Raw genomic sequence first — 17,632 nt, forward strand, 5'->3', positions numbered from 1 at the left:
CCTTGTTGCCGTGTTTGTGCGTGTTGTTGCCTGTGTACAGCCTGTCCTCTCCGGTATAGTATAACTGGCTGCGCACTATTTTGCTGCGCTCAGGCCTCTCCATGCTGCAAACTGGGATGTAGGAACCTCTCGCTTTGCCCGCCAACACCCGCTGATAATGTTCTTGGTGTATCAGATACGGGCCCAGCCAGCTGTCCACAGTCCTTCTCCCCCTGACACACACAAACACATAGTCAGAGTAACACATTTCCTGCTGCCCTCTGATGTAGCTGTGAGATTAAGATGTTATGTGCCTGCGTGTGGACCACAAAGCAGGGCAGAGTTAGGAGGGATCTGTGTGCGTCTTTGTGGCTTTTATAATGGCCGCCTGTCTCATTAGCCCAAGCAATGAGCAACCCTCCAACGAAAGAGAGACGCCTACATAAATACTTCCAGCATCATTTGTGGGAATTTTTTTTATAGTTGTCTCAATGTGTTTTCAAAGTTTTTCTCTAAGCATTGCCCCTTTTTTATTTACAAACCCATTTTCTGTCAAGTATCTGACCTTATTTTTTTAGAGGAATGCTGTAATTTTTAAGCCCATTCACCTCTGACAGATGAATCAATTTGGTAGAAAAAAGCTGAATTCAAAGGATGAACCAGTATTGTGTTGGATAATTTTATAATGAGACACATTTGTGTGTGGTATTTTTTTAGTTAAATCTACGACAAATGCCAAAGAACAGAGTTTAGTGGATATAAAATAGTGTTTTGGCAGCAACAAAGTGATTCCTTGAGCTGGTAGGTGGAAATTTGTCATGCAGCAAATGATCAACTCAAGAATGATGAATCTACCAGGTCTTTGTTGGTCTACTTTGTACGGTAGTTGCTTCCAGATATTGTTCAAATTTCACTTGAAAGTCAAATTTTTCTACTGAAATTAAATCAAATAGAAGGCTTACTAAATTTGAAATTCCAACTAGGAAGGTTAGAGTCCCCCAGCTGCCTTTAGTTGAATTTCAGTGTGGATCCCATGTGCATAAAATGACAGTGAGAGTTGCAGAACAAACTGTTTCTTTTCACTTTGGATGCTGAGATGGAGATTAAAATGTTCCTTTGCCAAAAGAAAAATATTTAATAATTAATTATTAATGTATCATATATACTATAGTAAGATATTTGATAACTGCTCATGTTGTGATATTTACATTTATCTATCCAGCCATTGGCTTCCACTAATCCAAGACTGGGTCATGGGAGCAACAAGTCCAGGATGAAAACCCAAACATCTCTACCCAGTGACGTCATCCAGCTCATTTTGGAGGACCTTAAGGGTTCCCAGACCGGACAGGATGCATAGTCCCTCCACCAGGTTCTGGATCTTCCCTGGAGTCTTTTCCAGGGTTATGCTTGGAAAACCTCCAAAGCAAGGGGCTCAGAGGGCATCCTGATCAAATGCTCGGACCACCTCAGCTGATAAGCAGTGGTTAGATAGCTCCTCAGCCTATCTAACCACCCTCCTGAGGGAGCTCATTTGGGGCGCTTTTATGTGGAATCTCTTGGTCTTTTGGTCATCATCCACATGTCACGACCACAGGTGAAAGCGAGGACGGACCAGTAAATGGAGAGCTTTGCTTATTGGCTCAGCTCTTTCTTCACCACAAAATGGTAAATGGCTTGAACTTTAAGTTCAGAGAACCCCAAAGCGCTTCACACTACTGTCAGTCATTCACTCATTCACGCACACCCCCGCACACTGATGGTGGTAAGCTACTCAATGGTAGCCACAGGTGCCCTACGGCAGCCTGACCGATAATAGACCGAAGCAGCGCCCCCTTAACTCAGACGAAGCCCCAGTCGGTTTGTCCATCTCTGGTTCCATTCCAAAGTTTAGAGAGAGATCAGGATGTGTTTGTCTGATTGGGATGTCGTCTCTCAGGATATGAGGCCACTGAGTTTTCCATCTGGATTACCTGCGCCAGCTGCAAGGTTCAGGAACATGCAGAGGGCTTTACAGGCGGGGTTCTTCAGGTTGAGTGTTTGCTGTGTTAGGGTACATTTAAGGATGAGGGCGCTGCCCCAGCATGTGAGGGTAAGGGGGAAATGCCTCGCTGCATTGGCTGGTAAGGTGTGAGCTGTCATAGGGGGTGTCATGTGCGCCTTCTCACTCACGTTGCAGGGGCAGCCCTGTGGTGAGGGGTGCCCTTCCAGCTACCACCCCCCACCACCGCCGGTGTCCAAACAAGAACAGGCCATCCAGACACACATAAACACACACACACACACCCCTAATGGTTGGCTGGTAGGGAGGGTGCTGCAGGAGCAACAAGTTCTGTTGGGGTGTGTGTGTGTGTGTGTGTGTGTTATTAGGTGTCTGCAGTTCTAATAAAGGAAAGAGCTGTGTCCCTCTCTGCCTCATCAGATGGCTTTGCTCTGCTTTGTCTGTCCGTCTCATTTCTGTCTGTCAGTCCTGAAGTGGAGCCGGGCCGCTCACAGCCTCTGGACCATCAGGAGAGGAGCGCCTCCACCAGTCGTCTCATCCGCTTAGTGTTTCGCTCTCCTCAGCCAGGAGACTGAGAAGCAGAAGGTGTTTGTGTGCTTATTTGACCTGGTGTGAAGAGTGTACGTATAAGACTGCGCGGTGCATGGTGTTTGACAACGCCGTTGGAAATGCTGGGGTGTCCAGCGAGGTTATTTTTGGATCAGTGACAGCGCGTCAATGGCTGCAGATGCGTCGCAAAGGAAGGCTCTGAGATACCAGCAGACCCTGGTAGGTGTTTCTACCTTTACCTCCGCTCTCATCCTCACATCCTCATGGTCCGCCTCTACACCTGCTTTCTCTACAGCTTGACCCGCCAGTTTTTCCTTTTCTAGTTACTTTCATGTGACGTTTGTTGCTTTTGCTCACTTTCTTTCAATTGTCCTCCATGTTTTATCACAATAGCTACTTTTCATGGCCTCTTGTCCAAACAGTACTCCCCATCTGCTGTCTTTTTGCTTCTTTTCTAAGCAGGACTTGGTATCAAGCACATTAACAAACCCGTAGCTTTATAACGCCCACAACACCAGAGTGAAACCAGTAAATGGAAAGTCATCTCAACAATAAACAGGCGGTATATTACCATTATTTTTCTTTTTTTAAGTGCTGAGTCACTACATGAACTCTTACCTTTCCCTGGTTATATCCTGGAAAAAAAATTTATTTCTTTGTGGCACCTGTACTCCCACTCATCCTGCAGCCTTTTAAGTATTGGTGGTTATAAATACTGTATATGGGAAACCTGAGCAGACAGGTTAGCTATACATGCTGAGATGTGGCCATGTCACGATGTCATCTGTTAAAACGCTCATCCGGGGTTATTCTGTGAGGGCACTGCAGACTTTCTTATTTTCATCCAGCGTGTTGCTGCTGCAGACATAATGGGCTCACAGCTTCAAACTGTCCCTTCCTGCAGCTTTGATTGTGAATTATAAGACAAGATAATGAGCAGTCACGGCCCGGAGCAGCTGGGTGGAGAGCGAACAAATTTGTAAATGACAAAGTAAGCAGAGACACAGTTCTTCTTATTTTCCTGGCTTGTCGCCCGAAGAGAATCTCTAACCCCAGACCCGTCTCCATGAACCCCTATAAGACCCGCAAGTCAGATATAAATAAGAAATCTCAATTTGTCACGCTATTTACAAGCCGAACGTTTCAATGACGTGACACTCCTCTCTTTCTCAGGTGCAAACTCTGCTGTGGCGTCCGGAAGGAATTAAAAGCCTCGGAGGGTTTGATGTGTGGAGCTGTTAATGGGTTGTCATAATATGACTCATTTATTGATCTGGAGCAGAATGAGGTGGTGTGTGTTTTCAGGTCGACTCGCAGATTTGTTTTTGCAGCTCAGAGAAAGAGAATAAGATAAACTGTTTAAAAAAAACTTGCATTTCAGCTGCTAAATGCAGTGTTCATATTGAGATTTGGTCAATGATCACCACTGAAAGGGTTTCATTGGGACTTTCTGCATAAAGTGGTGAATAAATGTAAAGGGAGGAAAAGAGGAACTAACACGCTGTTCTTTTGAAGAACAGCAGGCAAAAATTCCAGTCTCTAGATTAGGGGGTCAAACTCATTTTCGTTTTGGGCCAAATCAAAATCGTGAATGCTCTTAAAGGGCCGGTTGTGCCGAATGTATTGATAAAATCTGTTCACAAACTGTTAAAGTATCAATGAACATATTTTCAGTCCCTCCACGACTTTGTGATTCTTTTTTGCACCAAATAGTGTTTGCGGTACTAATTTGGAAATATTTTTGATATTTGCACTTATTTATGACGGTAACTGCAACTTTTTATTACTCGCTGTAACAGATCATGGACTATAACTTAACATAAATTAAAGCTTAGACAGCTGTTTTGTACAAGTAAGAAAGTTTTTGACAATTTTTGAGAGAAATTTGCAATAAACTCCCAATTATTCGGGCAAAATAGTGCGGAAATTTGTTGATTTTGTATGAATTTCCACAACAATTCTCAAGACACTGGAGGGACTGATTGATATAGTTTGCCAGTAAACAGATTAAAAACTGCATTGATTTGATTGATAACATAATATTTAAGCACATTTAGATTTTATTCTAGAATCTACAGGGCCACACAAAAAGCTATAGTGGGCCGGATTTGGCCCACGCGCCTCAGGTTTGGTTCATGTGCTCAAAAGCTGGTAGAAACAAACACCTAAAGACTTCCTGCTGTTATTGCAGAGGATATGGGTTTCTTCAAAATATTGACAAAGTATAGGGGGTCTGAAAACAAAATAATGAGATTTTAAGATTTTTATGAGAAAATGTTGAATATTCTGTATTATTTCCCCCCCACTTCTCAATTCTTTGATACTTGTGTTTTTTTCCAAACATAAATTTGAATTTGAATAAAATTTTTTGCGGCTACAGTTGAATCGTGACAAAAAAAGAGGTTTAAAGTGTTTCACCCTCTGGAGTTATTCCAACATAACACTGTGAGGTTGAACTACTGGAATAGATAAGACACATTTATTTTATAAATATGGAGGGCCATGTGTTTAAGTGGTGGCTAACCCTTTTAATATTTGTTGAAGAAATATTTAGAGTACAGATTTTGTATGTGTGAGGAGCTTCTGCTGCAGAAATAATAAACGTTTTCTAAAGCATCTGCTAAAATGCTAAATTCAAAGCTAAAATTAAGTTATTTATGGAAGCAAAAATGTATTTCTCTCAACAAAATTTAAAATGAGCTACAATTAATAAATTGGCAGAGCAGCATCCAGTGAAGGTGTGCAATTCTAAAATGTCTCAGAGAGTCACCAACACTTTCTTTCATTGTAATTGTTGCAATTTAATTATGATTTTTTAACTTTTTTGTTAGGGAATATTTAGAGAATGGAAAGTAATAATTTGTAGTCAAGGAATTTCAACTCAAACATAAAAAAATGTTGAGTTTTTACTCAGTTTCACTTCAGTTTGGATGTCCTTTGACCTGTAAATCAGCAAATTAAAGCATGCCGTGTTGGGAGTGTTGTGTTAACTTCCACCAGGAGACACCGCTGTCATCGACCCCTGACCTTAACAAAGAGGAAGCTCCCTCTGTGGACCCTCAGGACGCTGACAGATACATTCGAGCAGGGTGGCGAGAACACAGTGCTGCTTATTGGTGCTCTCCAGACGCACATGAACTGTAGTTTTGAGCCCGACTTGATACAGCTGGTTGTGTGCTACGGTTTATGTGAATTGCTTGGTCTAAAATGAGGCTGTATGAGGAGCAGATCAGTGAAACAGATCTCACAAGTCTCCAATGATACGGGCCACTAAATGAGGGGGGATATCGCTCACCTGCCAAATGTCTCGCACACTGGAACGACTGGGATGTGGACGATTAAGCCATTAAACTTCACACGGTGTGGCTGTCACTGGATGTTTTTTTCAATTACAGACATGGTTATGATGCTATAATGACATCGTTACATCAATAGCTTCGAGATCAGACACCACATTATGAAATAGTGTCAATAACCTGCCATTGTTTGGTGCAAAGGTTAAAATGCACCACCTGTCCGGAGGAAAAGCCTCCTGGGAGAGACGGGCAGGGTAAAAAAAAAAACCCACGACAAACCGTTAGAGAGAGTGAAACAGAAGTGTGTCAGTGAACATTGGGTCACACGCTTGCTAAAATTATCAGCGAGTAAGGTTTCAGCTCGGCAGTGGGGTTGGTTGGTTGGATGGATGAAGACACAGGGTGGTGAGAGGGAAAGTTTGATGAGGGGAACAGAAGGGCAGAAAGGTGAAAGGTTGCCGGGAGAGTTCAGACGCAGGTGAGACGGCTTGGACAGAAACCACTTGTGGCATTTCAAAAATCAGGTTTCAAATGAGGGAAACCTTTAGAGAAGCGTGGTGGGTGGAAAAACAAGTGAAATGCTTCCTGTAAACTGAGACTGCAGGTTGATTTATGATGCTACTGAGGCTTAAGGGTGGAATAAAAGGAAAGTGTGGTAGAGAAAACAAATCAGACCGAACAGCTAATGTGAGATCAAATTAAAAGTTAAATCTTTAAGTTACTGATTAGAAAAAAAAAGCTCCATAAGAATTCACTTTTTAATTCAAACATCAAAGTTGTATAAATGTATCTCTAACATATTTTAAAAGTGTTCATATTGGGGATAAGATAAGAAGGTGAAACAAACATTAAAGTTACACTCAGGATATATTCTACGTGTTATGTTTTCCTGTTCTGAACAATAAAATCAACAATAAAAGAATTAAAATTTAAATAAGACATTCTCCAATCTGAATGTTTTGTCCTCAGTTTGTTTATGTAATAGTAATTCAAAATAATTTTAATCTCAACAAAATTCAAACCATCACATCCGATTTAGGTCAATTATAACAATAAAGATTTAAATTCAAATCCAGTTTGAATGAATTAATTTGAATAAATTAGTTTCATTATTAATTTTAGTTCATTCTACCAATTGACTAAAACTTTTCTGCCTATGCTGAACAGCTTTTCCTGCTGCTAACTACTGTTTGGCATCATCTATTGTTTATAAGGCACTAAATATGACTTGGCCCCAAAATATGTATTTCGGAACTTCTTGGTCCATATTCTATTTGTAGATCTCTTAGATCATCTGCTGCATTCTTCCTGAAGGTCTTTCATTAAAGATTGATCAATAAGGAAGATGCTTAAGAACAGTCTTCCACTTTAAAGCAAAACTAAAGACAGGTGCAGTATTTAACTTATAAAAAGTATTTAAATGTCACTGTGTCGTGACAATATAGAGTGAAACAGATTAAAATCCTCTTCCTTTTCCCAGTCAATCATGCCTATGTGTGTGTCACTCCCTCGCCTTGCTCTCTGCTATGATACACCTTCTCCCCGTTAGCAGAATCTTCCAGGAATGCTAAGACTAGTTAGCATGGCCACTGATAAACAGTTTTCCTGTGACGTAAATTGTTTCTCCACCATTAGCACATTTAGCGGCATGTTCACATGATTGATTGATAGCGCTAAGACCTTGCTCCTGGCTTTGATTGGTTGATACTTGGATGGTGGAGGAGCTCGATTTTTTCACAGATTATCTGTTTCATAACAAATTGTCATGACATAGTTTCAACAAATAAGTAAAAAAAAACATATTTTTTAGGTAATGTTTCACCTTTTTAATGTAATTTCTCATTTTTCTTGCAGATTTTTTAAAATAGATCTTTTGTTTGTTGTTTTTCTTGTACAGCGATTGTTTTTAAGTATGCTTTATAAGTAAAGTTGACACATACATAACATATCAGCTATTTGACGATTTGTTAGTGGGAGTGGCTGTGACTTATTGGGAAGAGTAGTTGTCTGGTGAGTCTGATGAGTTGTGATCTGAAAGTTAACCCACTTAACTTGTCTACAGATCAATGTATCCTGTATTGCAGTCCTGATTCAGGAGTACTTTCTATTGGTCACAGACTGCAGGCAGCGCATTTATCTTGCAATCTAAAAGTTGTGAGTTTGGTTCTCTCAATGTGTCGCAAGTTCACAATCAATTGGTATGAATGTGAGTGTGTTTGTAGGCATGATTGGGTGAATGTGAAGTGATTTGATTGGTTAATTTTATTAGAAAACCACTATTAAACATTTAGTCCATGTACTGTTCTTCCAACATACAGAAGTCTTAGCAATAAGTGTGAGAATCGTACAAGCAGCCTGGCACCTCTACCTTTGGTCACACTCCGTTTTCTTCAAAAAGCTTTTGTTGCACGTCAGCTAGTGTGGTTGTGTTGTTCACTCTGACAGGAGCAGCATGCCTAAGGCTAATAATCTATGTTCTCCACCCTCAGATAAACCTCTTGCAGCTCAGCTGCTGAACATGCACATGCATTTTCTTGGCAAATGTGTTCCCTAAAGAGGGGAAATAAACAGACTTTGCAACACAACAGGATTTATTGCCAAGAAAAGTTTTTACAGCAAGGAAATAATTGACCAAGTATAAATGTCCTTACTTTTGAGCCGCGTCATCAAGGTCAAAACGACCTGTCATCAGGCAAGCTTAAAGAAACTTGTGGATCAGGTTTTTGTAAGTGTTAGAAGTTACAATCAGAAGTTTTTTGGGGGTGGGGGGAATAACAAACTGTTCATTATTTCATGCTTGTGGAGATCAAGACACTTTTGGAAGCGATTCTGCTCAGTAGACATTATAAATGAGGTGAAGTGAGCTGGGTCAAGCTGGAGTCTTTAGAAACACTAAGTGTTTTTGTTTCAGTTCCTTTATAGAGTAACTGGAGCCCACCAGTATTTGCTGGATAAAAAGCAGCCAGTACCAGTGTGCTCTAAGGTTTTGCTCTCACTTTGTCCTGTGTACCCTCACTTGACTGACTCACAGAGCCTTGTATAGAGTGTATTTGGAGTCCGCTGGAGAAAAATGTTTTCTTTCAGACAGACATTGCTGGCAAGTGACAGTTTTGGTATTGCAAAAAAGACCAGCAGCCCTCAAAGATCCCTGAAAGTAAGACTTAAATAATATTTCAATCCTCATACCTCAATAAAATCACATACATTTAACCTCAGTTACATAAATTCCAGTTTTTATGACCATAACACAATGCAGCATAATGTAAAATCTACCTTGACAACATGCCATTGTGGAGGATCTGGATGTTGTTAATCCAAAACACTTATTTATCTGATCATCAGCAATTGTGATTACCTCAACAAAAGCAGGATTTTTTTTTTGCATTTTGCTGATATAGACAAGACAATACAACTTTCCAATCTCAGTAATAGTAGACATGTGAGCAACTTCACTCCAAGGTCTGACCATTTAATGCTCAGAAAAATTGTCAAACCAGAAGACATTCTCATATTCTACTGTAAAGTTTAGGACAAAACCGCTGTAAGCAGAAGCATAAAGCATCTTCTCTCAAAGTTGCATTTGTATAAACAAGATTTCTGGAAAAAAGTCAATTTGACAGAGGAGTCTAAAGTAGAGATGTTTGATTAAAACCAAACCAGCACAAACTCATCATAGTGTTGACTTCATTGACATGCATAAAAGTGGCTTACCAAGCGTTTAGTTGTGGAATATACTCAGTCACATTTGAGTAATTGTAAGCTTGGTAGGATTACATAACTTCATTACGTCCTGGTCAATAAGGCCGTAGAAGTGAAAAAGAAACTACTTTAATTTTTGCTCTGACTGCATCTGCATAAGTCTAAAAACTCCAGTTTCTTTTGCTTTTCAGAAATCCCTCAAATAAACAAATTTTGTTATGTTATTATATGAGAAAAGTTTTATCTAAGAAAAGGAAAACGCTTGACCAAACAGCAAGTTTAAAACACCAAACTTTTCAAGTAGCTCAATATTCTGTCATTTTGCATGTTTTTAGTCTGATAAAATAGAAATCAGTGCCAGAAGAGTTTAGGGAAACAAAATAAAGATCAGATGTTTATCACAGCGGAGATAAATCAAGGTTTAGGGAAACATTCCATCAATGCTGAAGGTGCTTACAGTAAAATGCAGCCAGCCCCATGCAGACTGGACACAACTGTGGTCTCCTCTCAGTCAGCAGGTATTATTTTCATACCTGCAGCTCAGATCCTGGTAACATTTATAATCTCGCTGCAGGACGCTGCTGGATCGGCCGCCTGACTCAGAGACTTCCCCTCTGAATTAAGAGCTGCTGACACTTTATTGTCAACCTTCAAGTGGCCGTATTAACCTCTGCTGCTTCCCCCTCAGTGTGTGCGTGCAGCTCTCACCATACCTGTCACTCACTGTAGTTGCAGTACAGTGCAGAGGCAGATTCGGTGTTTGTCCTCCACATGGTCAAAGACAGCAAAGGACAGATGTAAGACAGAATTCCAGACTGCTTGCTGCAAGTTGGAGAGAAGCTGGAGACTGAGCCACAGGAGCAGCTTAGAGGAAAAGCGACAGGAAAGATGAGAGAGCGTATCAACACGTTTGAGACGGTTCTGAATATAGATCAGTTTCTGGTAAGTCTGACTTTGTAATTTAACTGCTTTCCTCTTAGAGCGAGGTTGTCCAAAGTCCCACTGAGGCCCCTGGAAGCAACTCAAGAATGGTACATATGGTACCTCATCCACCAGCACAGCACAGATGAGGTTGGAAACTTCTTCTTTCATTAAAATATTAGTGACGACGCAAATGTATGTCTGTTAAAAGTCTAAACTTGCTTTCTTTTTAATTTCATAGTAAATATTACCACAAATATCCATCTGTTTTTACTCAGAAGCAGACCTGGGAGGACCCAAATCTGCACTGAATTAATTTTTAAACCTGGTTTAATATGGCAAACATTATTAAGGAAAGACAGACTGGAAAACTTTTCTTGTCTTTAAGAATAAACAAGACAATAAAAATCAGCTGAACCCCTGCAAAAGTTTGAAAACTAAATTATTTTTTCTTCTTTTTTTTATTTAATGAAGCAAAACTACAAAATCCTTTTGATGTTTTGGATCTGCAAAGATTTACAAATCCTTTCCCTCAAAAATGAGTTTCTTTGTTTCACTCAAATGTTGCATGTATAGTTTATTGTTGAGGAATATTTTTAATTTAGCAAAAATCATATTATTGTGGCCAATGACCATTTACAACTTGATGATTTGTGTCCATGTGGACTTTTTGGACATCTCTCTCTTAGAGTATAAACCTTTTAGCACAAACAGATGTGATTTTGATTTTTGAACGAATCATCAAGTTTTATTTACCTTTCTAGTGTTTAAAATTCCTCTCATGTATTTTTTTAATATGATCAAGTTAATGTGAACAGAATGATCTCTGTGGTTTAGAGTTGCTGAGTTACTCCGTGTAAAGTTGCATTGTTCGGTTTTATGTGTTTTCCCCCTTTTGGCTCCGACTTGCCTTAATTAAAACATGACAGCTTGAGCAGTGTTTGGATGAGCCATGGGATTGTTATTGTGCCGGTTAATTAGTGTATGCATATGGAGACATACACACTCTTGGAATGTGTGTGTGCTTATCTGCTGATCAGTGAGTGGGTCAGATTTTATCGTTAACCTTGTGCTACAGGACAGGGCTTTGCTCTTGTTAACCTTCAGTACACACAGATTCTTATTTACCAGTCTTATGAATACATAGAGGAAAAGTTTGCTTGTGTGTTTCTTATGAATATGCAGCTTTTCCTAATAAGAGACGCAGGAATGTACGTTTAGTTTGTCTAATTAACTCTCAATGTCATGCTGCCCTTTAAGCCTCTGCCTCTACCAGCAGCTCTGGCTGTGGTCAAAGAGTTTCTCTCTTTCACTCTGCAAAGTTTCTTTCTGGGTGCGTTAATTTTCACATTGGGTTTATTGTTTTTTTGTGAAAAGTATGATCTTGTTAAAGTGAAGAGCAGTAAGATCCTTTAGGCCTCCTGCCAGCACCAAAATGTTGAGTCATTCCTCGTTTCTTTCGGCTTGCTTTCAGTGAGTCAGACTTTAGAGCTGCACATTGTCGGCAGTATCAACGTCGGCATAATCGACATCATTTAGTATCTCGTCATATCTAAAGGGACTCACATTAATGTTCTGGGTGCAATTTATTCGCTTACATTTAGTTGGTCTTTCCTCCTCTTTATGCATAAACATGATAAAACTTTCAGTAAACAAAATGTATGAACTCACAGAAAGTAAGGGGAAAATTACAATGATGGATACGAGGATAAAAACAATCCATGTGTTCAAGATTTCCGAAGATCTCTTTAAAATTTTTGCAGCTTTTTCTCTTTTATTATCCTGTGCCTATGCATTTTTTGGTTGAAGGACTTTGATTTTTAAGCCTAACTAATTTTATCACTAAGAAAGTTATTTAATTAAGCAATTTTAAAAAAAGGATTATTTTAAGCACTTATTTGTGCTATCTTGATTATAATCACTTCCATTTAATGAGAATCCTTATTTCAGTTTTTGAAGTGTAGAATATTACATGAAATCCTTTTGAAGCACAAATTTTGTCATGTTATAAACTATAAGCAGAGGTAGGACTGTTTGACGGCAGATAGTTATTGACGCAGCAGGTCATTGCTAAGTAAGACAGTAGTTCACAGACAGTATCCAGACATGTTTGTAATAAGTTGAGTGGAAGGAAAAAGTGCAGTAGGAAAAGTTGGGGAGATAAAAGGGATAAGCTTGGCCACTGACAGACATATCCAGAACTCTGAGTCGCCAGACTATCACGTTTAACCACTCCTGAACTAATGATATTATCAGAAATATGTTGCCTAGGCCAAAGAGAAAAACTGTTGAACTGTTGCTTGTTCATCCTAAATTCTGTTTCCAGGTAAAAGTATATTTTGCATTTCAACTAGAAATCACGAAATGAGAATTTGGGGGACGAATGTAGAGCAGTGGTGGTCTCACTTATCCTGTCTGGGTATCCCTCTGTTATGTCTTGGGTTGTTTATTTCTGAGTTCATAGTTTTGATTATTTCTTTTCTGTGTTCTGCCTTACTCATTCTTAATTTGGTAAACTCAACCTGGTTTCTGTTTTACTTTAGATCAATCTGTTATTGTTATTTTAGTTCATGTTACTCGATGGCTTTGTATCCTAAGTGGAGGTCCACATTGTTCATATCAAAACCACAGAGGCACAATTCAAGTTGCACAAGGTTCAGGGTGACGTTTCTACAGTCAGTGATGAATTGGGGAGGCACAACATCTGTTAGTGTTTTATTGACTCCAATGTCAATGCTGCTGTTCATTTTAGAGAACTTCATTCTCTAAAGCTGATTTAATTTTCCAACAGCATCTCCACTCTTCCAAAAGTACCAACACCTGCTTTAAAGACCACAGTGATCAGTGGGTTTGCTGCCCAGTAATGCAGCATAGCTTACTGATCTAAACCCCACTGCAGTGTTGCAAGAGAAAGATGAGAAACATCAGAACCAGCAGCACAGGCTCATATTAAACCAACCTGGACTTCTCCAACACCCCAGTAGAGCCTCAAACTTACTGCTCTTATGAAACAATCTAGTTTTCTTAAGAACTTGACATCTATAATGCATCTACAGACGAGTTTCTGTAATTAAATCAATTAATTAAATGAACCTTTCAGTGGAAGTCTAATTTATTAATATGAACATGTAAATCTGACCCTAATAAACTTCAAAACTTAAAAAAAAACTATTTAAATTACATCATCGAACATTTGGTCTTAAGCAACATAAGCCTTTAGGCATCATTTGTGCAGTTTCTCAACTAAATCTATAGAAACGTACATGAAAATTGTATTTTTGCATAAAATACATTGGATGGTCACCACTGGGCATTTTCTGAGAAAATTAAAACAAGCATCACTTCCTGCCAGCATCCTCAGAACGTTCCATTACTGTGGTTGAAGGTGTGCCAATGTACTGCAATTTGACAGCTGGATCCTGCAGAAGACAGAGATGAGAACTGAGAACCATCAATTCCTATCGAATTGATCTGTCCAGACAGATCCTGTCTGTCCAGGATCTGTTTCAGGGGAACACAGCTCTGAAAGTTATCAGACTTCTTGTTCTCTCCATGTGTTGCTTCCATGAGGGGCATAACCACCTTCTGTTTATTTCTATCAGTTTTCTAATTTTTCCTTTAAAATAAGAAAACTCCTGTTTTGTGTATTGTATTCTCTCTGGTATACAATTAAGTGAGATAAGAACATATTTGATTGAAAAATTCGTTGTCGAACTGAAGGCTGATTTATCTGTGCATCATCTTTGCACAATGTTTTCTGTCGTTATCGTTTTTCTTCTTCGTTTTTGTTTGGTTTGTGTTTTCACCCAGCTGTTGACTTTCCTCATATTTTAAGCTCACACTGCACCATATTCTGTCATGATCAGATGCAAAGATTGACTGGAAAATCAGTGAGAAATACTTGTAATGATGTTAGGAAAATTCGATTGCTTGGCAGCAAAACAAACACTCAGAGATTGTTTCAAACTCTTCCTTTATTTATAAGTAAGCCTATGGGGAATAGTCCGTGATTCTTCATTTTCTATCACTAATTAGGCTTGCCAAAAACGCAACCAAAGCAGTTCACTTCCTATAAAAGTTTTTTTTTTTTCCCACTTTAAGCTCCTAATGAGAGGTCCAAATGTCTGAGGTGAGCAGATACGCCTGGCTGCCTTCATGTTTCCTCAGAGAAATTCAAGGGAGAAATAATTAAAACCACAAGGAGATATGAGGGAATCTTGTTGTAGTGGAACAAATAAATGAAGGAAGATGACTGAGAAGAGAGACTTCATGTTAGGGCTGGTCCGGATTTGTGAGAGCCAAAGAAAACTGTTCCAACGTCGCTGTGACGTGTGAGAACATTTAGACAAAATGGTTACTGAATCACTGATATCAACTCAGGGCTCTGTGTTTTTCACTGTGCACTGAGCCTACAAGGTCAAACGGTGACACAATGAACACACAAGGCTGAGAGAAAGCAAATGACCAGACAGGAATAAATCCTGACTGCAGCGGCCTTCTCACGCTGTCACCAGCTCATTTGTTCAACGTCTTACGCTACCTGGTAAAAGTATTCTCATTCAGTGAACTTTTTTACACTTTGCCTTGTTACAAGCACAAACTTTGGTGTATTTGAACTGGATTTTATGAGATAGATTAACACAGACGGGTCTTTTATTGTGAAAAGGACGGAAAATAACACGGTTTCAGCAGCAGGTCAGTTTTGCTTGTTGAAAAGTTGAAAGTTTTCTCCGAGCTGAGTCAGGTTGAGTTGAGAGCACATCAACGTGAATACAAGTTTTGATGCTTTGTCACAGATTCTCAATTGTATTTAGTTCTGAACTTTGACTATGCCACTCTAACACATGATTATGCTATCCTCTAATGAAGGGCTCAAAACTTGAAACACGTATAAGGGATCAGAAAGAGATCAGTAAACAGGAACAAGCATGATGTTGCATAAAGTTTTGAGAAAATAGAGCACAAGTAAACTGAATTATATGAGAGATCTCCATAATTCATCAAAAGGCTTAACTACCATGAGAAATAAACTGATTTGCAATCATTTATGTATGAAATGGCAACCCTGTGCCTTCATCATACAAGAGGAAGTGTGAATTGGTAAAGAGCTCAATGAGCCTTTATTTTTATTTTTAGAGAACAACAAACTTCTTTAAAAAGGGCCCAATTCTGTTGAGTAGATTCAAAACTAGCTGGCCATGAAGCTCCACCATAAATTACTTCCCCAATGAATACGAAACATAATGCAAGAGCATTCTGCCTGCTTTCCATTGGAGGTAAAATGTTTCGCTGGTAGTTCTTCGTCCTCCAGGTTCCTGTTGCCACTGTCCCTGGTTTCGGCGGTGCCTGGTGCCAGCAGCTGTTTGATGATGTTGATGGATTAGCGTTCCCATGTTAATGTGTAGCATATCAGTGTTGGTGGTGGTGAGCTCGTCTGCAGAATGTGATGAGAGACAGAACAGCACCAGAGCTGCTGCCACATCATGCTGAAGACAACTGATGAAGAACAGGTAAAACCGCCACGACCCAAGGCTCCCTGCAGACGGAGGCTGACTTTATTTGATTACTTTTATTCGCCCTGAAAGGGGCTAAATGGTCTTTTTACAACTCTTTTTTATTTCACTAAGGTTTAGAAATAGCTCGATACATTTCAGTTTACATTAAAATATATTTTATCTCCAAAAAACTTCCTTTTAAGAAATGTTTCTAATTTACTTGCATAAATAAAACAAAAAGTCATTTTTACATTTATCTACTGACTTTTATGTCATAAAAATTGTCTGTAGTTAAATTAGGTATTAAAATTACTTTATTATTTTTGCTGCTGACTCCTTCCTGAGATGCAAGATTATCGTTCAATTATTATTACATTTTTGATCTTAGATTTGATTTTCTTTGGTCTGCATAAAATCTGGCATTTATTGTTTCCATTTTGGACATTATAGTCAGACACTTTGGGACAGGACATGTCCAGAATCATGAAGTTATTGTGCCTGAGTGAATTCAGAAAATGTGGCTTGTGTTTTCCTTGTTGCTTTCCTCTCTGAGTGGCCTTTCAACTCATGTTGGTGTGGGACATATTTCACTTATTTTACTGTGGATAATCACTCTCTTAGTCTGACCGGCTTCAGCTAGCATCTTCACAACTTCTTTTGATTTTGTTCTGGGATTGATACTCACATTTTCTGGACATTCCCATGGTATTTACACTGCATTTAAACTGCTGAATGTGACGCCTTCACACATCTGGAAATTGTACCCAAGGATATTCAATACTGATATCTTTTTTAGATTTTATACTGGGGAACAACATGTTTGGAGCCTTAAAATACATCCACATTCGGCCTTCAGTTTATTCAAATGAAGCGAATGAATCATTAATTAATCAGAGATTACAGAGCTCTGATATCATCATCTGGATTTCCCAGATTGTTTATCAAGATTGTTTTGATATTTGTTCCAGAATGTCTCCTGATATTTCTGCCATTTCACAAACAGAAGCAACTTTCGTTATTCCTAACTAGTCTAAAATGAAGATATTTAGTCAGATTTAAAACAAGACCAAGAAACTGAAATAAAAACCAGATTAGATCCAAAATAATGAATGACTTTCTATGTTTCATTTTCTGTCCACTGAACAAACTCCTGAACTCATTTTAAATGCGTCCTTGAGAAATGTTTACCACTTTCACTCCGACAGCATCTGGACTTCAAAACGATTGAAAACATCCAAACTAAAACTGAGATTTTTAGTTTTGGGTCTTGTGTAAGTAATTTCTTTATGAGGTTGAGTTTACCATCCTGTTAGGGATGCAGCTGATGTTCCGAATTACACTTTGTGATTTGTGGTGTTTAACGAGATTTAAAATAACTCACTAGATGATTTAGAGGCTTCAAAAGCCTGCGGCAGTAACTGCATGGCCACCTGCTATGTGGTGCATTCATGTATTAATTATAAACTTCTATATTAGTCACTTTGTCATGTGGTTGTAGTGAGTCAGTTATCACATCGGGGCTGTTTGTTAAAGGAAGAAAATCTGAAAAAAAATCTTTCCTAAAAATAAAAATAATAAAAAAAAAAACAACAACTTGTCCCCGTCAGGCTGAAACGTCTCCCAGCAGATGAGCTCGCAGATTGTCCTTCATATTGTGACTTCATTGGGAAATGATGTGCTTGGAAGCTGAG

General features: G+C 39.0%; 1 protein-coding gene across 3 annotated transcripts in view; it reads left to right on the forward strand.

The window, feature by feature from the left end:
* The first annotated feature begins 2,367 nt into the window (after window positions 1-2,367).
* Window positions 2,368-17,632, forward strand: part of clcn1 (chloride voltage-gated channel 1) — a 33,389-nt gene continuing 18,124 nt past the window's right edge. For 2 of the 3 annotated variants that reach the window (XM_023331340.1, XM_005798854.3), the window contains exon 1: window positions 2,368-2,749. In XM_023331340.1, the coding sequence (XP_023187108.1) occupies window positions 2,699-2,749 (51 nt within the window). In that variant the 5' untranslated portion in view covers window positions 2,368-2,698. Of the gene's footprint in view, window positions 2,750-15,741; window positions 15,957-17,632 lie in introns of those variants that run through there. The other variant, XM_023331341.1, reaches the window with a different exon arrangement.

The sequence above is a fragment of the Xiphophorus maculatus genome, chromosome 3 (genome assembly GCF_002775205.1).
Source record: "Xiphophorus maculatus strain JP 163 A chromosome 3, X_maculatus-5.0-male, whole genome shotgun sequence".
NCBI classification, from domain to species: Eukaryota; Metazoa; Chordata; class Actinopteri; order Cyprinodontiformes; family Poeciliidae; genus Xiphophorus; species Xiphophorus maculatus.